The sequence below is a fragment of the Bubalus kerabau genome, chromosome 14 (assembly GCF_029407905.1).
Source record: "Bubalus kerabau isolate K-KA32 ecotype Philippines breed swamp buffalo chromosome 14, PCC_UOA_SB_1v2, whole genome shotgun sequence".
In the NCBI taxonomy this organism is placed as follows: Eukaryota; Metazoa; Chordata; class Mammalia; order Artiodactyla; family Bovidae; genus Bubalus; species Bubalus kerabau.
Genome location: NC_073637.1, coordinates 63,422,977 through 63,445,381, shown reverse-complemented (window position 1 = coordinate 63,445,381; position 22,405 = coordinate 63,422,977). Strand labels below are relative to the sequence as shown.

The following is a 22,405-nucleotide window of genomic DNA, read 5'->3' as shown; positions in this document are numbered from 1 at the left end:
TGTTGCACCCCAGTCCCAGAAGAGGATACCCACACAAGCTGGGCATTCTCCCCCTCGGGACAGAGAAAATGGAAAAAGTACTCTATTGTTTGCTCTCCAGCTAGCTCCTGTTAGGTGATTTAGGTTTCAGGATCATTCAAATAAGTATCAAATTCAGCATCATTCAAATAAGGGAGATGCAGTGTATCTTCCTTATTTCCCTCATAGCTCAGTTGGTAAAGAATCTGTTTGCAATGCAGAAGACCCCAGTTTGATTCCTGGGTGGGGAAGATCTGCTGGAGAAGGGATAGGCTACCCACTCAAGTATTCTTGGGCTTCCCTTTTGGCTCAGCTGGTAAAGAATCCGCCTGCAATGCAGGAGACCTCGGTTCGATCCCTGGGTTGGGAATATCCCCTGGAGAAGAGAAAGGCTACCCACTCCAGTATTCTGGCCTGGAGAATTCCATGAACTATACTGTCCATGGGGTCGCAAAAGGTTGTACACGACTGAGCAACTTTCACTTTCAGTGTATAATCATGGCAGCCCTCTCTTTGCTCAGTCACTTGCCCCATCAGGGCAAGATGAACTCTGCACTGGTCCAAAGTCCTCCACAGCTCTTGTCCTCTAATAGTTGGGCATGCCTTTAAACCAGACTTGTTAATTGCAATGTACTCCTTGGAAGGAAAGTTATGACCAACCTAGATAGCATATTGAAAAGCAGAGACATTACTTTGCCAACAAAAGTCCATCTAGTTAAGGCTATGGTTTTTCCAGTGGTCATGTATGAAAGTGAGGGTTGGACCATAAAGAAGGCTGAGAGTCGAAGAATTGATGCTTTTGAACTGTGGTGTTGGAGAAAACTCTTGAGAGTCCCTTGGACTGCAAGGAGGTCCAACCAGTCCATCCTAAAGGAGATCAGTCCTGGGTGTTCATTGAAAGGACTGATGCTGAAGCTGAAACTCCAATACTTTGGCCACCTGATGCGAAGAGCTGACTCACTGGAAAAGACCCTGATGCTGGGAGGGATTGGGGGCAGGAGGAGAAGGGGACGACAGAGGATGAGATGGTTGGTTGGCATCACCGACTCGATGCACATGGGTTTGGGTGGACTCCGGGAGTTGGTGATGGACAGGAAGGCCTGGCGTGCTGCAGTTCATGGGGTTGCAAAAAGTTGGACACAACTGAGCAACTGAACTGAACTGAATCACATCTCATATTTACTAATTTTTTTGTCTACTTGGTCTTTCATTTACTAAGAATTATGCATTGAAATTTCCCATTGTGATCATGGAATTATCCACTTCTCCTTGTAGATTTGTTGCTTTGCATTTTATATATTTTGTGCCATTTTATTAGGTTAATGCAGCGCTCAGCAGTGTATTTTAAAGTTTATCTGTTGCAGTTTGTCTGGAATCTGAATGTTTTGTAGCCAGAGATGTTTAATTGGTCACAGTGCTGAAAGTAGAAGTCTTCATTCTCCTTTTTATTTTTCAGAGATGTCTCAGTGTTCATAGTTCAATGTTCATAGTTCACTGATGCGACCCTTTCCCTATTTTTTGTGTAGCTGTAGATTTTCTATAGATTTTCTTTTTTATCTTTAAACATTTTCTCACATTTCAGTGGTATTTGGAAAGAAAGAATATATTATATAAGATCAGTGCATTCCCCCTTGATTCAGATTTTTCATCTTACTCTACATGTTCTCTTTGGATAATTTCATTCAATAGTTTTAGTTACCATTTTTATAATGATGACTTGCAAATCTGTAACCTTAACCTAATCTCTTACCTGAAGAGCTCTTTTTATTTAACTTCCTGTTAGTAGATATAGACACTCACATGTCCCATGGGCAGTTCTTACTGTCCATCAACAGGAGTATGGATAAACAAATTTTGATATAGCCATACAATAGAGTGTGTTAGTCTCTCAGTCATGTCCAATTCTTTGCAATCCTTTGAACTGTAGCCTGCCAGGCTCCTCTATCCATGGAACTTTCCAGACAAGAATACTGGAATGAGTTGCCATTCCCTTTTCCAGGAGAACTTTCAGACACAGGGATCAAACTCAGTTCTCCTGCATTGCAGGCAGATTCTTTACCATCAGGAAGCCCAGTACAGTAGAGAACTACTCGGCAGTTGTAAAGAATGAAGTGTTGATGTACAGAACAACATGGATGAATCTCAAAATGATGCTAAGTGAGAGAAGCCAGACAAAAAAGAATACATACTGTATGATTCCCTCTATGTAAAATTCTAGAAAAATACCACTATATAGCGATAGAACACAGATCAGTGATTGCCAGGGAAGGTTATGGGTGGGAGAGGGGGTGTTGATGAGAGAGGGGATGGGAGGGAGGGATTACCAATAGGCAAGAGGAAACTTCTGGTGGTGATGGATAAATTGGTACCTTGATTATGGCAATGATTTTAAAACCTATCAAAGAATGCACTTTATGCATGTTCAGTTTATCATACATCAATTATACCTGAATAAAGCTGGGGAAAAAACCCTCAGAATTAAGGACTTATAACAGGAAAACAACAATCCTTGCCCACTATTCTCTATCTCCACCCAATCCTCCTCCCTCGTGGCAGGTACTTTCAACTCTTTTGGGTATTCCCCTGCTACGTAGGCCATATTCTACCTAATATGCTTAGTTTGTTATTTATTGATTAATCAGTTCACAACTTCAGGCAGTATCTGTTCAGTCTTTCCTCCATTATGGTAGTTGATAATTTATTTATCTTATTCTTCCACTTTTATTTCTCTCAACCTAATACAGTATGTTGCACTGCTGAATCAAGCAATATACTTTGATTACATTTACTTCTGTAATACCTGTGCCCCCAACCCCGCCCCCGCCCCGCAGTTAATGCAGCATTTGCATCTTTCCCCATTTGCTTTGTTTCCTGTGTACCTATGGCTGATTTTTTTCAGATGTTCCAGCAGGCCTGTTAGACATATAGCAGTAATTATCCCAGATGCTCAGAATATCATATAATCTGTCAGTTCCAGTCCCCCACTTCCAGCCCCTTGGAGATCTTCCTCCTTCGCTGTCTGTCTGTCCTCTTATCAGTACACTCTGGCTGCTTGGTTTAGATTCTCAGCTGTTTTTCTGTGGCTTCCTCTTGCCATTCTTAGTGTTGGGTCAACTAATTCCCGAGTCCCATGTCATTTTCCTTCCTGATTTACTCATATACTCCTTCAGTTGGTTTTAGGAATACTATATCCTCTAGTTGCTTCCTTAAAAGGCATATTTGAAAGTTAAAAATTTGCTTCCTCACAGGGCCCAAAAGGTCATTATTTTACTGTCACCTAAATGTTTGGTTGGGTGTAGGATTCTAGATTGAAAGTAATGCTGCTTCAGAATTTTATGAATTATTTCTGCATTGTCTTCTAACATCTGATATTATCAAATATTCAGAATATTTGATATTCTGGAAATATTTATGATCTTTTCTTCATCTTGGTGGTTTGAAATTTTTTGACATGCCTTGTCATTGTTCATTCATTGCTCTGGATAGTTATCACTTATTCAATAAATGTTTATAGATAAATCACTCTGCTGCTGCTGCTAAGTCACTTCAGTTGTGTCCGACTCTGTGTGACCCCATAGACGGCAGCCCACCAGGCTCCCACGTCCCTGGGATTCTCCAGGCAAGAACACTGGAGCAGGTTGCCATTTCCTTCTCCAATGCATGAAAGTGAAAAGTGAAAGTGAAGTCACTCAGTTGTGTCTGACACTTCGCAACCCCATGGACTGCAGCCCACCAGGCTCCTCCATACATGGGATTTTCCAGGCAAGAGTACTGGAGTGGGGTGCCATTGCTCTACACTCACACAAATGGTTCTAGGCACTGTGGATACAGCGGTAAAAAAACAGACGAAATCCCTTCCTTTTGTGAAATTTACCTTCTGACAGTGAAGGGAGAAATAAACTAGAGAATATATCAGTTCAGTTGCTCAGTCATGTCCAACTCTTTCCAGTGCCATGGACTGAAGTATGCCAGGCCTCCCTGTCCATCACCAGCTCTTGGAGCTTGCTCAGACTCATGTCCATCGAGTTGGTAATGCCATCCAACCATCTCATCCTCTGTTGTCCCCTTCTCCTCCTGCCTTTAATCTTTCCCAGCATCGGGATCTTTTCCAATGAGTTGGCTGAAATGCCAAAGTATTGGCATTTCAGCTTTAGCATCAGTCCTTCCAATGAATATTCAGGACTGATTTCCTTTAGGATTGACTGGTTTCATCTCCTTGCAGTCCAAGGGACTCTCAAGAGTCTTCTCCAGCACCACAGTTCAAAAGCATCAATTCTTTGGCTCTCAGCCTTCTTTATAGTCCAACCCTCACGTTTATACATGACTACTGGAAAAGCCATAGCTTTGACTAGACAGACCTTTGTCAGCAAAATAATGTTTCTGCTTTTTAATACGCTGTCTAAGTTGGTCATAGCTTTTCTTCCAGGGAGCAAGTGTCTTTTAATTTCATGGCTGCAGTCACCATCTGCAGTGATTTTGGAGCCCAAAAATAAACTAGAGAATATATAAAACTGGTAATATAATGAGATGTCTAATAATGATAAGGACTATAAAGAAATATAAAACATAGTAACGAATCAGAGAAAGACAGTATAATTTTTATGTAGGGCTGGCAGGGTATGCCTCTCTGAGGTAACAGTTGAGCCAAGACACAAGCTGTGTGACTACCTGGAGGAAAAGTGTTGCAGATGAAGGGAAAAGCGAATGCAGGATCCTGACATATACATGGAATGCCAAGAGGCAGAAAGCCAGTCTGGTGGCAGTGGAGTAAGAGAAAGAGTTAGAAGATTTGAAACTGGAGACATAGCCAAAGGTCAGGGAACTTAAGGCCTTATAGGACTTAATAAGGACTTTGAAATTTTTTTCCTTTGGGGTCTTTTGGACAAGGATAAATTTGCATTTTAAAGAATCAGAGAAATTGACTGTAAGATTAGCAAGAGTGGTAAGTAGTGAGACCTGTTGTTGTTTAACTCTTTTGCAACCTCATGGATTAGCACGCCAGGCTCCTCTGTCCCTCATTTTTACCAGGCAAGAATACTGGAGTGGGTAGCCATTCCCTTCCTTCTCCGGGGATCTTCATGATGCAGTGATCGAACCCTCCTCTCTGAGACTCCTTCTTTAGAAGCTGGTTCTTTACCACTGAGCCACCAGAGAAGCCCAGTGAGATCTGTTAGGACTATTTCAGTAGTCTAGGTGAAATATATACTGGCTTAGATGTAGTAACTTAATAACAGTGAGTCCATATAGTCAAAGCTATGGTTTTTACAGTAGTAATGTGAGAGCTGGACCATAAAAAAGGCTGAGTGCCAAAGAATTGATGCCTTCGAATTGTGATGCTGGAGAAGACTCTTGAGAGTCCCTTGGACTGCAAGGAAATGAAACCAGTCAATCCTAAAGGAAATCACTCCTAAATATTCTTTGGAAGGACTAATGCTGCAAGAATTGATGCTTTTGAACTGTGGTGTTGGAGAAGACTCTTGAGAGTCCCTTGGACTGCAAGGAGATCCAACCAGTCCATTCTGAAGGAGATCGGCCCTGGGATTTCTTTGGAGGGAATGATGCTGAAGCTGGAACTCCAGTATTTTGGCCACCTCATGCGAAGAATTGACTCACTGTAAAAGACTCTGATGCTGGGAGGGATTGGGGGCAGGAGGAGAAGGGGACAACAGAGGATGAGATGGCTGGATGGCATCACTGACTCGATGGACGTGAGTCTGGGTGAACTCCGGGAGTTGGTGATGGACAGGGGGAGGCCTGGCATGCTGCGATTCATGGGGTTGCAAAGAGTTGGACACGACTGAGCGACTGAACTGAACTGAACTGAATGCTGAAACTGAAACGCCAATACTTTGGCCACCTGATGCAAAGAGCTGACTCATTGGAAGAGACCCTGATGCTGGGAAAGATTGAAGGCAGAAGGAGAAGGGGACAGAAGAGGATGAGATGGTTGGATGGCATCACTGATTCAATGGACATGAGTTTGAGCAAGCTCCAGGAGATGGTGAAGGACAGGGAGACCTGGCATGCTGCAGTCCATGGGGGTTGCAAATAGTCAGACACGAATGAGCGATTGAACAACAGCAACAACAAATGGTCACATGTGAGATATATTTTGAAGGGAGAGCCGATGGATTTGCTGATGGATTGGCTATGGAGTGAGAAAAGGAGAGGACTAGAGGATGAATCTTTATAATTTTTTTTAATATAAATTTATTTATTTTAATTGGAGGATGAATCTTTAGATTCTTGGCCTGAGTAACTTGGCAAATGGTGGCACCAGCTCACTGAAATGGGGAGACTAAGGCAGTGTTTGGTGGATAGGGCTCAGTGGGTTTGAGTTGTGTTTTCAACGTGTTAGGTTTGAGATGCATGTTGACATCCAAGTGGAGCTGTCCACAAGGCAAATGGTCATTCAAGTCTAGGATTCACAGGCAAGATAGAGGCCAGAAATTGTGAATCCTTCATGGAGAGATGGTGTTTAATACCGTGATTCTGGATTTGTTTCTCCTGAGGAGTTGAGTATACAGAGAGTCGACAGAGGTCTGAGGAGTGAGCCCTGGAGTACTTCAATATTTCCAGTTGGGAAATGGAAGAAATCAGAAGAGGAATGGAAGAAATCAGAAGAATGAGATCCATAGAAATTCAGGAAAATTCGTATTCTAGAAGTCAGTTGAAAAAAGTATCTCAGGAGGAGGGCAGGATCTACTGTGTCAAATGTTAAAGAGTTGACTAGAATGAGGACTCAGAATTGACCATTGGATTTGACAATTTGAAGCTTATTGGTAACTCTGACAAGCAGTTTCACTAAAGTATGCAGACAAAACCAGATTGGAGAGTGGGCTCGAAAGGAAATGGAAAAGCAGAATTGAAGAAAGTGGGTAAAGGTAACTATTTTCAGGTTTTGGTTTTTTTTTTATTAAGAGGAAGAAAAAAATGAAATGATACCTGAGTTGGAGTGGGAGTATGGAGTCAAGGAAAGATTTTTTTTTTTTTATGGTTAGAGATAATAGAGTAAGTTTGTATGATGGAATCACTGTAACAGAGGGGGGAAATTATTGCAAGAATAGGAGACCATTACCAGAGGAAAGTCCTTGATTAGAAAAGTGGGAAGGGATCCAGTGTACAAATGCAAGACTTGGTTATGAGTTCAAGCCATTCAACCATTGAAATAGTAGAAGAAAGAGAATATGCATAAAGTAGGTTAGGTTTGGTACCTTTAGTGAGAGGTTAAGGAAATTATCTTCTGATTATTTCTGACTTTTCAGTGAACTAGGAATAAAGTCATCACCTGAGAAGAGAATGTAGAAGAGTTAGTTGACTGACATTTTAGCCCAGACATGTTTTAGTGGCAGGATTGCAATGTGCTGCCAACCTTTCCAATGTGGAAACTGGCATCCTTCTGTTCTGAAAAATATTCTTAATTTCTTTATTTGATTGTCACCCCCACTCCCATCTTCCTTGTTTATTTCCGTAAGTCCTTTAGTCAGGAGTTGGACATGTGGACTGGTACTCCTGTGGGGCCTCTTCTTTCAGCTTTATATTCTAGTGCTTCTATAGAGTTTTAAATTTAAGCTATCTTATTTTTAAATTTTCCTTACCATCTTATTCTTTTTAATGGAAGCAGTAGCTTCTCATTTAACTTATTAAGGTTTTTGTTTGTTTTGTGATTTGTTGTCTTCTATTCCCTGGATAATCTGTTTCCTCCACATTTCATTTTGTCTGCTTGCTTATTTTAGTTTCTGTCTTTCGTGGTGTTTTCTTCAGATGCCTGACTGCCCAGATGCTTGGCTGCCCGGTATGTTTGTGTGGGGCACTGAAAAGCTCTATGTGAGTGAATGGGCCTTGTTACTGGTGGGCTTCCTAGTAAGATGAGCTCGAGGTCAACTAGCTTTTGCATTGTCAGTGTGTAGAGGTCTTTTCTCCAAAGCTGTTGGGTTTCTTCCAAACTTTGGGGATGGTAGGTATCTGCCCGTTTGCTGGCCTTTGGGAAACAGAGCAGGAGAAGGCGAGGGCTTCCTGTTTCCACTGGCAGCCTGTTCCTCAGTCCCTCCCTTCACTGTGGATCATGCTTTTGCCCTGTTCTGTGCCTGATACCCAAGTGCCGAACGTCTAGTTCCATCTCTTCTGGAAACAATCTTGGTAGGAAGCAGTGGTCATCTGGCGGCCTGGGTAGGGGCGGGCGGTGACATAGTGAGGAACTAATGTGTAAACGTTCGTCCAGTTGTAGCCTTTTATGCTACTCTGTGCTTCAAAGAGCTGAGACTCTCAGATTCTTTAGGGCAAAGGAATCAGCTCATTCTCATGTGAATCCCTCCACTCCAGCTTTGTCCCATTAAGTCACTTACCACTCCTCTAGTGGCTTTCTGTTGCTCAACGTTTGGGGCTTTCTTTTTTGTTGTTTTGTTTCATTTTTGTTCTTTGGAGAACTCTGATATGCTAAGGTAGTTTCTCTTGTTTGCTTACTAATGGATCTGTCCTATTAATAAGGAAGCAGGGAGCAGGGAAAGGAGATAAACATGTGTGCTCAGTCTACCGTGTTTTTCCAGAACCTATCCACACTCCCTAAAGGGTAATAGTCACAACAACTAACATTTATTGAGTACTTTATGCCAGACTCTGTTCTAAGCGCCTTACATTTATTAACTTTGTATTCATAACAATCTTGTGTGTGTGTGTGTTTGTGTGTGTTAGCCACTCAGTCGTGCCCGCCTCTTTGCCATCCCACAGACTGTAGCCCACCAGGTTCCTCTGTCTGTGGAATTCTCCAGGCAAGAATACTGGAGTGGGTTGCCATTCCCTTCTCCAGGGGATCTTCCTCACCCAGGAATTGAACTCAGGTCTTCTGCATTGCAGGCAGATGCTTTACCATCTGAGCCACTAGGTTGAATATTGAGTATGTAACTATATGCTCAACACTATTCTAAGAGCTTTACATTTATTAACCTTGTATTCATAACAATCTTGTGAGACAAGTACTATTATTATTGCCATTTTACAAATGAAGAAACTAAGGCACAGTGAATTTAAGTTACCTGCCAGAGTTATAAAACTAGTAAATGTGGAGCTAGCATTCAAACACAGCTGTCAGACTGTAGACATCTCCTGCTTAAAATTCTCCTAGTATCCCACTCCTTCTTTTATAATCCAAGCAATTTAGCATGTCATCTGTGCTCTCTGTGATCAGGTCAAGGAACCTCTTCTTCAGTCTCATCTCTGTCTACTCCATCCTTGACTTCAAGTCTTTGACCTTGTATTCTAGTCATACTGAACTTCTTTACCTGAATCCACCATATTCTTATGATCCTCATGCCGTTTTTCATGCTGTTCCCTCCACCCCAAGCATTCCTTTATTCTCCAGTATGCTCAGTATAGTGATAGGATATTTTAAGATATACTTGCATGCATGCCCAGTCATGTCTGACTCTCTGCAGCCCCATGGACTATCACCCACCAGGCTCCTCTGTGCATGCAATTTTCCATTTAAGACTACTGGAGTGGGTTGCCATTTCCTCCTCCAGGGAGCATATACTTATAAATTGAATATTTGTATAATTTATTTCATCTACCAATCAACTCATACTTTTTATTTAACTCTAATGTCTGCTTCAAAAATGCATAATTGTATAAATTAATATTCCACTGTGTATGAAGGGTTCTTATGTCCAATTAAACACTTATCTCCTCAGACTTGATTGTATTGAGAGTGAGATTTAAAATTCTTTTGGAGTCTAAGTGAAAAAGTATATGCTAAAAAATTCATTTGTTGTATTAAAATGTTTTCTAACCTTCTCTTATTTTTTTTTAATAGATTTTTCTTCCTCTTGCAAATCTGGAATGTTCACCAAATGTTGAAACTTTCCTTTGCAAAGCTTTTGTACCAACCTGCACTGAGCAAATTCATGTGGTTCCACCCTGTCGGAAATTTTGTGAGAAAGTGTATTCTGATTGCAAGAAATTAATGGACACTTTTGGGATCCGATGGCCTGAGGAACTTGAATGTGATAGGTAAATTATGTTTTCAGCTGAAAGCTACTAATGATATTTTCATATTGGTATTAATTTTCAAGAATGTTAGTGACAAGCTTTCAGTATTTGTCAACGACTGTTTATTGCACACTTAATATATGTTGCTGCTTCTGCTGCTAAGTCGCTCCAGTCGTGTCCGACTCTGTGTGACCCCATGGACGGCAGCCCACCAGGCTCCCCTGTCCCTGGGATTCTCCAGGCAAGAATACTGGAGTGGGTTGCCATTTCCTTCTCCAGTGCATGAAAGTGAAAAGTGAAAGTGAAGTCACTCAGTCGTGTCTGCTCCCAGGGACCTCATGGACTGCAGCCCACCAGGCTCCTCCACCCATGGGATTTTCCAGGCAAGAGTACTGGAATGAGTTGCCATTGTAATATATGTTAGGCACTTGTATATCAGCACTGTACACCATGGTGAGCAAAACCAGACTTGGGTTCTTGTTTTTAGAGAACTTAGAGTGGGGTGGGAGGAATAGAGAGTAATCAAATAAGCATAAAAGTAAATGCACAATTACACCTGTGCTAATACAGTGAGTGAGGGTGCAAAGTTCTTTGAGAATGAATGAAGATGCCTTTGCTCTAAACTTGGGGGAAGCGGGCATTATTATCAACTCATGGACCTTTCTGCTTATGTCTTGATTAATTACTTTTATCTGCTAATCTTTAGACATTGGAAGCTTGTAATTTGAAATATTCTACTCCCATAATGAGACCTCATATAATCTGGGAACGATGGTGACAGTTCTCTTTTTGTTTCTTTATCCGTAGACTAAAGAATCTCTAGAGCCTTTGTGGAACTCATCCACTTCTGCTAGATGCATCATCACTTTCTAGAACAACTGATAATACATAGTAAAGTGAAGGTGTTCTTACTCTACATCTTAGGAAATCCCCTTATATGGAAACTTTTCCCCAAACAAGGAATCATATGCAAGAATACTTATTGTAGCATTACTCATGATTTTTTTAAATGAGAAAAAGTCTGGGGGCTTTCCTGGTGGTCCACTAGTTAAGAATTTGCCTTGCAGTGCAAGGAACACTGGTCTGGGAAGATACTACATGCCATAGAGCAGCTAAGTCCATGCCCCACAATTACTGCCCCCACACCCTAGAGCCCATGAGCCGCAACTACCGAAGCCCATGTGCCCAGAGCCTGTGCTCTGCAGCAAGAGAAGCCACGCAATGAGAAGCCCCCACATCAACAAGGAGTAACCCTCACTCACTGAAACTAGGGAAAGCCCTCGCGAGCAAGGAAGAACCATCACAGCCAAAAAAATAAAAGATTTTTTTAAATGAGAAAAAGTCTGAAAGTCCATTGTAAGAATAAATAAGTTGTGATGTACTTACACACTAGAATACTGCCATACAGTTATGAGTGTGACCTATTGACCTACATCTGTCAATATAGATAAATCTAAAAGTTATAAGTAAAAAAAAAGTATGATATATATAGCACCGTGTCAAAAAAGTTCAAAACCTGTAAAACAATACTGTGTAACATTATAGTTGGAAAAAGCATAGTAAGGGAGGAGAAATAAAAACTGAACTCATAGTAATGAATACTTTGGAAGAGAGAGAGAAAAGAGAATAGGAGAAGGGGTCCCAACGGTATCTGTAATAAAGTGAAACTGATATACTACCTTTTGAAAAAACTAGTAGATACATCCATGTTTTTATATGGGCATATATTTTATTATTTTCTATTCTTTCTAAGTCATATTTAAAATGCATTCTCCTTTAAAACCTCCACTAATTTCTTTTTTTTAAATTTTTAAATTTTTTGGCCATGTGGTATGTGGGATCTTAGTTCCCCAACCAGGGATCAAACCCATGCCTCCTGTGTTGGAAGCATGAATCTTAACCACTGGACCCACCAGGGAGGTCCTCCACTAATTTCTAAACCATGTAGCTCCTCCAAAATAATTCTGGTGTGTAGAAACTCAGTGATAAAGTTCTGCACTAAACAGAAATATCACTTGTATCATTCTGGACTGCCCTGAACAAGGGAGGCAAACAACCATACCGCAACAAAATGGTGATGTGAGTTCAGCTGGGCCTCAGCCTTCCTCTTGGTGATCTCCTTGCCCTTCTTTATAAACTTAGAGATCACTTGAACTTGGTCTTCTCCATCTAGGGAATGCTCTCATTTCATTCATTTTAATTATCATCACCTTACTATGTGGCTGATCTGCTTTGCTTATGGATATTAGAAAATAAAAATTCATTTCCCCAAGACTTATATTTCAAAATATTTCAAACAGATAAGCCAGCATCTTTTTGTCTAGAGACTACCAATCAAGATAAATTCTTTCTTAAACACTTAGCCTTGAAATCAGAATTTATTTAACAGTTATTAATTGATTGTTTTCCAAGTAAGGGAGTTTTCATGTTCACGTGCTTGATACTTAATATATATGTTAGTGTATTGGGGCCCCATTAACAACTACAAGTTTTTAGTCAATTTCAAAACTTCCTCCCCAACTGTAAACCTGTATCTGCTTAAGGTTGTATGTCTCCCCATCAGTTATGAATGCATAAGAAGGGACTTCCCTGGCAGCCCAGTGGTTACGAGTCCATGCTGCCAATAAAGGGGGTGTGGGTTCAATCCCTGGTCAGGGAACTAAGATTCCACATGCCGTGTGGCTGGGCCAAAAGATTTTAAAATGATAATAATAGTAAAAGAATTTTAAAATGAATGCATAAGGAATATTTTATAGTTGTGAAGTATGGCATTAAACTAGTAACTCAAAAATGTTGGCTTCTTTTATGTTTTGTTAAATCTTTACAGATTACAGTACTGTGATGCGTCTGTTCCTGCAACTTTTAACCCACACACAGAGCTTCTTGGTCCTCACAAGAAATCAGAACAAATCCGAAGAGACATTGGATTTTGGTGTCCAAGGCATCTTAAGACTTCTGGGGGCCAAGGCTATAAGTTTCTGGGAATTGAGCAATGTGCACCTCCATGCCCCAACATGTATTTTAAAAGCGATGAGCTAGAGTTTGCAAAAAGTTTTATTGGAATAGTTTCAATATTTTGCCTCTGTGCAACCCTTTTCACATTCCTTACTTTTTTAATTGATGTTAGAAGATTCAGATACCCAGAGCGACCTATTATATATTACTCTGTCTGTTACAGCATTGTATCTCTTATGTACTTTATCGGATTCTTGCTAGGCAACAGCACAGCGTGCAATAAGGCAGATGAGAAACTGGAACTTGGTGATACAGTTGTTCTAGGCTCTCAAAATAAGGCTTGCACCATTCTGTTCATGTTTTTGTATTTTTTCACCATGGCTGGCACTGTGTGGTGGGTGATGCTCACCATTACTTGGTTCTTAGCTGCTGGCCGAAAATGGAGTTGTGAGGCCATTGAACAAAAAGCAGTGTGGTTTCATGCTGTTGCGTGGGGAATACCAGGTTTTCTCACCATTATGCTTCTTGCCATGAACAAAGTTGAAGGAGACAACATTAGTGGCGTCTGCTTTGTCGGCCTCTATGACCTGGATGCTTCGCGCTACTTCGTCCTCTTGCCACTCTGCCTCTGTGTGTTTGTCGGGCTGTCTCTTCTCTTAGCTGGCATTATTTCCTTAAATCACGTTCGACAAGTTATACAACACGATGGCCGGAACCAAGAGAAACTGAAGAAGTTTATGATTCGAATTGGAGTCTTCAGTGGCCTGTATCTTGTGCCATTAGTAACTCTTCTGGGATGCTACGTCTACGAGCAAGTAAACAGGATTACCTGGGAGATAACTTGGGTCTCTGACCACTGTCGTCAGTACCATATCCCATGTCCTTATCAGGTAAAAGCTATCATTTGTATTATTTCACTATTTAATTTTAACATGGCATTCCCTGGAAATATCTTTGAATTCATCATGAAGCTAAAATTAGATTTCAGGTGAGAAAATCCAATAGAGGGAAATGTTCCCTAGGCATCAGCTGAAACTGGGATGAGTGTCTTAAGAGTTGTTTCCTCAAGTTTTAGCTTCAGTTACACTGATAATAAAGTGCCTCCTTTAGCTGTTCTTTTAAAAATTAAGTTAGATTGCAAAGGCAGATGAATGGTAATGAAGAATAGAGTCAGAAGAACAGGTTCTTATCATATGGAGAAGAAAAGTAACTTTTGCTCTATTGGGAGTAGCTTTTAATTCTTGCAACTTCCCTGGTGGAGCAGATGGTAAAGCATCTGCCTGCAATGTGGGAGACCAGGGTTCGATCCCTGGGTCGGGGAGATCCCTGGAGAAGAAAATGGCAACCCACTCCAGTATCCTTGCCTGGAGAATCCCATGGATGGGGGAGCCTGGTAGGCTACAGTCCATGGGGGTCTCAAAGAGTCGGACACAACTGAGCTACTTTACTTCACTTTCACTTTAATTCTTTAGTTAGTTGAGAAAATCCTTATTTGTGTTTATAATAAGCTGATCTGTAATATATCATTTTATATTTTACTCGTATATACTTTTAAAAACAGAATTTTTGCCTAAACTATCCTGTCATTTCTTATGACAAAAAGCACAATTAAAACATGATTTATGTGTTTCTGATACTTCTGATTCAAGTTGTGATTTTAAGATTTAAAAGTGTCTGAAAATAGAAAATCTCTTAGAGCATTTTAGTTGAGTTTTTAAAATAGAAGCTTTGTGCTTTGTTTTTAATAGATTTTATAAATTTTTCTTGAATATCTATATGTGGTACTGATTCCTGTTACTTGTGAGTGCTATATCATCACAGTGTATCAGATCAAGCAATATATGGACTAAATTATTTTACGTAGTAATTTATATTCTAGAAAGTTACTGCACTGTAACAGTGAGACCTATTTTACATACTGATACGTGGGGATAATGGTTTTACCTGCCTTACAGCCTGTCCATAGTCTGTTATCCATCATCTGTTTTTACTATATAATCAATAAGGAAGTACTCTTAAAGTGATCCTGCCATATTTGGTCCTAGATTGCTCATATTTTTGGCAAACTAGGGGGGAAGGCAACTGTTCAGTTCAGTTCAGTTCAGTTCAGTCACTCAGTCATGTCCGACTCTTTGTGACCCCATGAATCACAGCACGCCAGGCCTCCCTGTCCATCACCAACTCCCGAAGTTCACTCAAACTCATGTCCATTAAGTCGGTGATGCCATCCAGCCAACTCATCCTCTGTCGTCCCCTTTTCCTCCTGCCCCCAATCCCTCCCAGCATCAGAGTCTTTTCCAATGAGTCAACTCTTCGCATGAGGTGGCCAAGTATTGGAGTTTCAGCTTTAGCATCAGTTACATACTGCTAAAAAGTGTAAGATATATGATTTTTTAAGATTATATTTCGTGTAAAGAAAAACTGTATTAGAAGATAAATTGAGAAAATTCTAATCTTACAATGGGGAAGGACTTCATGATATAAAATTCAGGAGCTATGAAAGAAATGATTGCCAAATCTGACTAAGGAAAATTTTTTTTTCAGATTCTGCATGGCCAAAAAACCCACCATAATCAAAGTCAGGAGACCAACTGGGAAATTTTATTCACACTTCACATCATAATTAAAGGGCTAATTTCCATATTTATAAAGGGTTCTTATAGATCAACAAGAAAAAAATCAACAGTCTGGTATAAAAATGACAAAAGGATATGTCAAGAGGTCACAAAAAGGAAAATAAAACAAGCTCTTCTTAACATAAGAAAAATGCAAATTAAAATTATAATAAAATCATATTTATGCTTATGACATGGCAAACGTGGTTTTATAACCACTGTATTGATGAAACTGTGGCAGAATACACGTTCTGGGAGAAGACACATTCTAGACTTTGCTACTCACTTAGTTCAACCTTCTGTGGAAAGAATTTTGATAATATCCGTTATTTAAAATGCACGTACTCTTTGATCCTATCCTTCTGGGACTTTATCAACAGATCTGCTCACAGATGTGAGATATTACATACATACAAAGATAGTGACTGTAACATTATTTGCAATGGCAATAGGAAATAACCTGAACATCTATTAGTAGGGGTAGTTGAATAAATTATAGTTTCAGTTCAGTTCAGTTCAGTCACTCAGTTGTGTCTGACTCTTTGCGACCCCATGAATCGCAGCACGCCAGGCCTCCCTGTCCATCACCAACTCCCAGAGTTCACCCAGACTCACGTCCATCGAGTCAGTGATGCCATCCAGCCATCTCATCCTCTGCCGTCCCCTTCTCCTCCTGCCCCCAATCCCTCCCAGCATCAGAGTCTTTTCCAATGAGTCAACTCTTCACATGAGGTGGCCAAAGTACTGGAGTTTCAGCTTTAGCATCATCCCTTCCAAAGAAATCCCAGGGCTGATCTCCTTCAGAATGGACTGGTTGGATCTCCTTGCAGTCCAGGGGACTCTCAAGAGTCTTCTCCAACACCACACTTCAAAAGCATCAATTCTTCGGCGCTCAGCCTTCTTCACAGTCCAACTCTCACATCCATGCATGACCACAGGAAAAACCATAGCCTTGACTAGACGAACCTTTGTTGACAAAGTAATGTCTCTGCTTTTGAATATGCTATCTAGGTTGGTCATAACTTTCCTTCCAAGGAGTAAGCGTCTTTTAATTTCATGGCTGCAGTCACCATCTGCAGTGATTTTGGAGCCCCCCAGAATAGTCGGACACTGTTTCCACTGTTCCCCATCTATTTCCCATGAAATGATGGGACTGGATGCCATGATCTTCGTTTTCTGAATGTTGAGCTTTAAGCCAACTTTTTCACTCTCCACTTTCACTTTCATCAAGAGGCTTTTGAGTTCCTCTTCACTTTCTGCCATAAGGGTGGTGTCATCTGCGTATCTGAGGTTATTGATGTTTCTCCCGGCAATCTTGATTCCAGCTTGTGTTTCTTCCAGTCCAGCGTTTCTCATGATAAATTATAGTTTATTCACACAATGAAGCAGCGTTTAAAAAGAATGAAGTGTTCTATTTGCACTGATATAGAATGGTCTCCAAGAAATATTAGTAAGTGTAAAAAGAAAGATACAATGCATAATGTATAGTATTTTGATATTGTATAACAGTCTAAAAATATCTGAAAGTTTATGCTTGAAAGAAAAGTATGATTTACTTTTTACAAAATTTCCACATTTTTTTCATTTTACTGATGCTTACTTTGTTCTCACCAACCTAGTTTTTATAACATTAACATCAATAGTGCATAAAGACTCTGAAATAGTATGCTCTTAAAAATGAGTTTAAATGTATTTTTTAATAGATTATAGTTAAGGAAAATAGGTAAATATTGAGAGGCACATATTTTGGGAATTATAAGAGGCTGCTATACTTACAGGAAAAAAAAATACCAGATATCAAGCCCAGATGTAAAGACATCCTTCCTAAATATATTTAATGTGTTATTCCCTTTCTATTTATATATTTTGATAAAAGTTCTTTGTTCAGAACTTCCGTGAGGAATGTATTACACTTATATCACTATTAATTATGCCATATCAAACATTTCATAAGACCAACTGATTTATACTTTTGTTCAAGTTTTGCATTAACTGTATAGATTTCTCTTTACTTTAAATTTATCACTGAAATTCTTCTTATTTTTTTGTAGGCAAATACAGAAACTCGACCAGAATTGGCTTTATTTATGATAAAATATCTGATGACATTAATTGTTGGCATCTCTGCTGTCTTCTGGGTTGGAAGCAAAAAGACATGCACAGAATGGGCTGGATTTTTTAAACGAAATCGTAAGAAAGAGTAAGCATCTATTGAATTATCTGACATTGTTTTAAAATAAATAGATCAAATACCAAGGAACTATTCAAATCATCACTGTACCAGAGTTTCATTATATTACCTATTTTTTCAAAGTCTTTTGAAAGTCTTGAAGTCTTTTTTCATGGAGAGAGGTGCTTTATTTTAGTATTTGTTACAGTAGTCTTTGACATATACTATTCTATTGAAATATAAATACAAAGTTTGTAAAATGTACATTTTCTTTCCATGGCTTATAATATATCCAGTATTATTACTGCTATCATTGAATTCATTGTTTTGGGTTCAGCATTGTAAATAATTTTATCCTTTTTAATCAGTGATAAAAGATGAAATGGGTCAAATATCAATATATATTAAGCAACATAGAATATGATTCAAATGTGGTATATGATCATTACCTTTAAATTTTATTACACATAGTACTGACTCAACATGTCACTTTTTGCCTTAAGATGGTAAAAATGTCAACTTATGGAATATTCTTTAACAACATAGTAGACTTACATTTATGAGTAAATAGTTAATTTTATTATTTATATATGTTATAAATTGTGTACTATCAATGTAATACAAAGTTTTTTAACTGTTTCCAATTGGTTTTATTAGTGAACATTTTTGTGGTAAAAATTTTAGAACCTTTTTACAAATTAATTTTTGAAGTCTGAAGAATTCATTTAACGGGACTTTAATTTCTTTGAACTATTATTGTATCTCTATCCCTGGTGGCTCAGACGCATTGCAGGTGGATAAAAACTCCACCTGCAATGGGGGAGACCTGGAGTGGATCCCTGGGTCAGGAAGATCCCCTGGAGGAGGGCATGGCAAGCCACTCCAGTATTCTTGCCTGGAAAATTCCATGAACAGAGGAGCCTGGCAGGCTACAGTGCATGGAGTCAGACACAACGGAGTGACTAAGCACATCCCATATTTATATGCCCATACTAACTTCAGAATAACTTGCTATAACTTGAATACTAGAAAGAAAGCAATTGTATTTAAACAAAGACCATTAATTATATTCTATATTCTCTCTCTCTCTGGTTTACTTTCATATTTTATATCTTTGTTTATGATACACATACAGATCATCCCCTACTTTATGCCAGTTTGAGTTTTTGGCCCTCATCTTTTGATTTTGCATATTTAATTTCCTTCTACTATTTATGCTGACAGAACCACTGACAGTGTAGCACAAAAGACTTCACTGCATGGCAATCTATTGATATCTCATGGTATTTATAATCCTAGATGTTTATAAACAATGTAAATCATATAGAACCTACCTTGAATGAATAAGGATTTTTGGCACAAGATGTGTGATATGCTTTACGGTTTCTATTATAACACTTAACCTTTATCCAGTAAACTCTCTTCTTGAATTTTCTTACAGTCCAATCAGTGAAAGTCGAAGAGTGTTACAGGAGTCATGTGAGTTTTTCTTAAAGCACAATTCTAAAGTTAAACACAAAAAGAAGCACTACAAGCCAAGTTCACATAAACTGAAGGTCATTTCCAAATCCATGGGAACCAGCACAGGAGCCACGGCAAATCATGGTACTTCTGCAGTAGCAATCACTAACCATGATTACTTAGGACAAGAAACTCTGACAGAAATACAAACTTCACCAGAAGCATCAGTGAGAGAGGTGAGAGGGGATGGAGCGAGCACCCCCAAATTAAGAGAACGGGACTGTGAGGAGCCTGCCTCCCCAGCAGCACCCAGCTCCAAACTCAGCGGGGAGCAGACGGACAGGAAAGGCCAAGGCCGGGCAGGCAAGGTGAATGAGAAGAGCAGTGTGTCTGAAAGTGCGCGGAGTGAAGGAAGGTGAGCTTGCACTTGCTTCTCTTAAATCATATGACTGTTTCAAATACTGCCTTACACATTTTTCATTAAAGCATAACGTTTTCATTTCTAGCATATAGCTGGAAAGAATGCGTTCTTTGAGATGACAGGTCTATACATTTTTAGTCCAAGTCAGTTTGGTATTAAGAAGTCTGGATTCTGCCTATAAATGCTCTTTTATAGTTTAATTCTTAGTATTGGGAAGAGCCTTTTACGTATATTGTTCAAATAGAAAAGTAATATTCAGTTCTACGGTAATTGTTAAGAGTTGCTTACAAATTTAGGGAAATGTTTGATTCATGTAAAATACAGGCTATTAAGTTTCAATTAGCCCTACATTATAATACTGTCTAAAAGGTATTTGTCATTTTATATGAGTTTGATTATAAAATGTTTTTATTTTCTGAACGTGAAAGGATATTGACAATACCTTTAATGAATTTTTCCAAATGATCATAAGTGATCCAAACACAGGTAAGTATTGAATTAGCCAAAATATTGACAGCTGACTACTTTAAGGTCTCAAGGCTGTCTTACCTCATCCTCCCAAACTGGACCAAATGTACCTCCAACAGCTTTTGCATACTAGATTATGTATTATTAGATAAATGCCTTTATTGTCCCCTAGATTTGTAAACTCCTCAAAGGTGAAGCTGAGGTCATTCTCATCTTTGTGCTCCCAGCCTCTTACATGGGGTCTAATCCATGGGGGAGAATCAACAAAAGATTTGCTAAACTAAGGGCAGGAATCCTGTCTTATTCCCCATGAGATACCATGCTTAGCCCGTACAGGGGTGATGCTTGATGAAGTTTCTGAAGTTAGCAAAAATTGCTTTTGAAAATAAATTATTTGTACTTTGAGGTGTTAAGAGTTAATTATTTTCTGATCAAAGTGGTTACCGATTAGCAGTTAAAACTCATGGAAAGAGAAATAGCATGTGTAAGGACATCCAGCATCACGTCTGTGCTTTGGTGTGTATGTGCATCAGCTTTTGTTGTTTTACCTAGGGTAACCCCGAAGAGTGATGTCCCCGAAAGTGGCCCAGTGCAGAGCAACAGCATGCAGGCGTCCAGTTCTCCAGAGCCAAGCAGCCTCAGAGGCTCAACATCACTGCTTGTTCACTCGGCTTCAGGAGTTGGAAAAGAGCAGGGCGCTGGCGGTCATTCAGATACTTGAAAACCAGGTCATCGTGTTACTGAGAAGTGGATTCCTGCTACACTGGAGGTGACAGTACACCGTCTTACAAGAATCTCTGTTACAGTCTTCTTTTGCACTTAAAGCTACATCGCCTCTTGTTACACTGAAAACAGTCGATTCTGAGGATATGATTCATTTCACACAGAGGTTAATGGCAGCAATATACCCCCCCAAACGGGAATGTGCAGGTTAATAATATTTTTCAAGTCGTGTGGGAGGAGAGACTGTTAGAGGAATCTTCCTTTTCTACTTATGAAGATTCTTCTGTGTCAAAAGTGTTTTAAATTGTACTATGCTGTTTCACTGTTCTAGTATAAAGTCAAGATTTTTCTTTGCTGAAGTATTTAAAACTTATCTTTATATCATTTTTATATATTTGAAAATGAATTTTTATGTTTTGAACTTTTTTTAGAAATCCTTAAGTCTATTCAGATATTTTTATTATGTTATTCCAATAGCTGATTTTAGCACTATTTTGGTAGCTTTTACATTGAATTTCTAAGAAAATAAGTATCTTTTGTAGTATGAAAAGTAGTTGATACACTGAAATTCATTTATAATGGAAATTCAACTTTAAAAATCTATTTACCTTATCATCTTCAATGTGTGAATTTTATGAAGTCTAGTTGTTTTAGGAATTTCACAGATCTATTATGCAACTGAAATAAGGTGCTTACTGAGTGTCCAATGTTGATAATATTATGCTGCTGACTGATCCTTCTGATTTTTTAAAATGAAATGTTCTGAAGGATTAGTAGATGAATTGTTACTGTTTTATAAATTAAGCCAAGTGCAATTGATTTCCTTTTTTAATATATCATGACTACCCAAGATTGTGTTTGTATGACCATTTACAATTGCTTATACATTTAACTTTTGTTTTTTAAACATTTCGAATACTGCAGACTTTTTGCATTTTTGCAGTGTCTTTCTCAGACATAATGTAGAATTCCTCTGTGCAGCTAAATAGGATTTTGCTGAATATTCAAACATGTGTTAGCGGTATTAGTGCCAAATGGAAAAAATATATATATAGTCCTGATAAACAGAAGAAAATGTATTTCATGTAACATACTTTGAAATATTAAAGAATTTTCTTAATTTTGTTTTCAATGAATATCTTTCCCCGAACGAAACTTTCTTATACTTTTGGTTTTTTGCTCTTATTTAACATTCTGTTAAAGCATAAAAAGAAAATCATCATGTACTGTATGAAAAATGTAAATATTAACTTTTCCACATTTTTAAACTTTGTATACAAAAATGTTGTGATCTTTTCAGTAATAAAATGTTCTCTGTATATGAGATTATAGAGTAATCTATGGTTATGCACAGTGTTCCCGGCCCAAGAAGTGGTATAGTTTTTCAGATTGGTGGCTCCATGACTAATAAGCCAGAATAGGCTCTTTTTTACCTGGAGAATCAAAAGGCAGTCAAGGCTTGTGTTATTTCTTCTTTGTCACAGTTTCTTCTCAAAGTATATTTCCTGTTCAGTCACTGAGTCACATCCCACTCTTTGCAACCCCATGGACTGCAGCATGCTAGGCCTCCCTGTCCTCCACCATCTCCTG

General features: G+C 39.0%; 1 protein-coding gene across 4 annotated transcripts in view; it reads left to right on the top strand.

The window, feature by feature from the left end:
• Positions 1 to 22,134, top strand: part of FZD6 (frizzled class receptor 6) — a 39,085-nt gene extending 16,951 nt beyond the window's left edge. For 3 of the 4 annotated variants that reach the window (XM_055546488.1, XM_055546489.1, XM_055546487.1), the window contains 5 exons: positions 9,827 to 10,023; positions 12,830 to 13,847; positions 17,624 to 17,772; positions 19,184 to 19,618; positions 20,645 to 22,134. In XM_055546488.1, coding sequence (XP_055402463.1) covers positions 9,827 to 10,023; positions 12,830 to 13,847; positions 17,624 to 17,772; positions 19,184 to 19,618; positions 20,645 to 20,813 — 1,968 coding nt within the window. In that variant the 3' untranslated portion in view covers positions 20,814 to 22,134. Of the gene's footprint in view, positions 1 to 9,826; positions 10,024 to 12,829; positions 13,848 to 15,501; positions 15,932 to 17,623; positions 17,773 to 19,183; positions 19,619 to 20,644 lie in introns of those variants that run through there. The other variant, XM_055546490.1, reaches the window with a different exon arrangement.
• The last annotated feature ends 271 nt before the right edge of the window (positions 22,135 to 22,405 follow it).